The following is a 1,761-nucleotide window of genomic DNA, read 5'->3' as shown; positions in this document are numbered from 1 at the left end:
ACAACGCGGCGGTCGGTGACTCGAACCCTCGAACTCAGATTGCCGTCGTGACAGTCTTGAGTCCGACGCTCTAACCATTCGACCACCGCAGCCTTGACGATCATGTGCTTCCATGATTTTTCTTGGCAATTTAGAGCGGTGGTTTGCCATTGCCTTCCGCCCGGTGTTTTTTATCGAGTCACCATCTCTATTTACCCGGCACTGACTTGGGCTGACTTGGTCCCCCAGTGGCTAGGTAGGCAATCGAGGTGAAGTTCCTTGCTTAAGGGAAACAACGCGGCGGTCGGTGACTCGAACCCTCGAACTCAGATTGCCGTCGTGACAGTCTTGAGTCCGACGCTCTAACCATTCGGCCACCGCGGCCCCAAGAGTCCGATATATATGTATATATATATATATATATATATATATATATATATAATATATATATATATATATATATATATATATATATATATATATATATATATATATATACATATATATATATAATATATAACATGTATTTTTTTTTTTTCTTTTTTTTTTTACGGTAGGTTCATGTTTGAGCCGCCGTGGTCACAGCATGATACTTAATTGTAGTTTTCAATAACATGTATATATATATATATATATATATATATATATATATATATATATATATATATATATATATATTTATTTATTTATTCCCAAATATGTATTTATAAGAACCGAACTCTCAATTCAGCTCCCGAGTGTCACTAAATCATCGCGGCATCATGTCAACAGTCTTGTCTTTAGCCTCTTGGTCATTTTCCCCCTGACCTTGTTTGTCCAGTTCTCATTACGTTTGACGCTTTTCTCTTAAGTTTAATCCTCTTTTCCTAATCCCTGTCCCCTCCACTTATTCCTACTGTTGGCTGTCCCCCTGATCTTTCTTTTTATTATTCCTCTTTTCCTAATCCCTGTCCCCCTCCCTCTTTTCCTAATCCCCCTTATGTTTATTTTAATCTTTCTTCTTTTTCTGATGCCCGTCTCCCTTATGCCGTTTTTTCGGAGGTTCCTCGTCGTCCCCCAGAATATCGTGCGCCAATCCCAGGGAGAGCGCATATACCTCCTCCATGTCGAGGTCGGTCTGGCTGGCCAAGGTCTGGGCCATGCCCGTCGCTTGCCTCATCACTTTCTTCATGGGGTCTGAGGGCTACTTATCTTGGCCCACTTCCGTGGAATGGCAGATCTTGAAGCCGATTCCCAGCAGGCTGCACTGGTCCATCCACAACTTGGTCGCCACAGACAACTCCATCATGGCCACGTCGCCTTGCTCCTTACACCGAGGACAGAAGACGAACTTTTTGATGCAGTCCGCGAAGAGTTGGCACCGCCGGCAGTACGGATACCGTCCGAGTTACGGCTTAAAGAAGGACCTCACCTCCTCGTCGTGGTTACTCGACATCAAGCAGCTGATCTCCATCTCCCCCATGCGAAGGCCCCCGCCAAGAGATAGGCCGTGGACGGGGAGGGGAGCGCCGACCTCCATTCGCGGCTACAGGGTCACGTTGCACTTCTTGATTGCGAGATGGTGGAGGCGCATGAGGAAGGAAGGCCCACAGAACATCTCGCCGAGAGAATGCCCTTCGGGCGAGAAGAACTCCTGTTTGAAAGGAATTCCCTCCTTTTCCAAAGTCTCAATAATAGTTTTGGCAGTCCATTTCTTTTGGAAGGGAGTGCCATACTGCACCTGCTGCTTGTGCATCACGTAGTTCCCCAGGGCTATATCCATGAACAAAGCGATAGTCATTC

At 45.6% G+C, this 1,761-nt stretch overlaps 1 protein-coding gene across 1 annotated transcript in view; it reads right to left on the bottom strand.

Moving 5' to 3' along the window:
* Nucleotides 1–1,504: 1,504 nt before the first annotated feature.
* The window catches only part of LOC119595280 (DNA-directed RNA polymerase subunit beta-like), a 393-nt gene continuing 136 nt past the window's right edge, over nt 1,505–1,761 (bottom strand). Inside the window, exon 1 of the mRNA XM_037944437.1 lies at nt 1,505–1,761. This exon is cut by the window's right edge and continues 136 nt beyond it. Within this exon, the coding sequence (XP_037800365.1) occupies nt 1,505–1,761 (257 nt within the window).

This window comes from Penaeus monodon, chromosome 35 (assembly GCF_015228065.2).
Source record: "Penaeus monodon isolate SGIC_2016 chromosome 35, NSTDA_Pmon_1, whole genome shotgun sequence".
NCBI lineage: Eukaryota > Metazoa > Arthropoda > Malacostraca > Decapoda > Penaeidae > Penaeus > Penaeus monodon.
The sequence above is the reverse complement of the archived record's forward strand: the minus strand, read 5'-3'. Positions and strand labels throughout refer to the sequence as shown.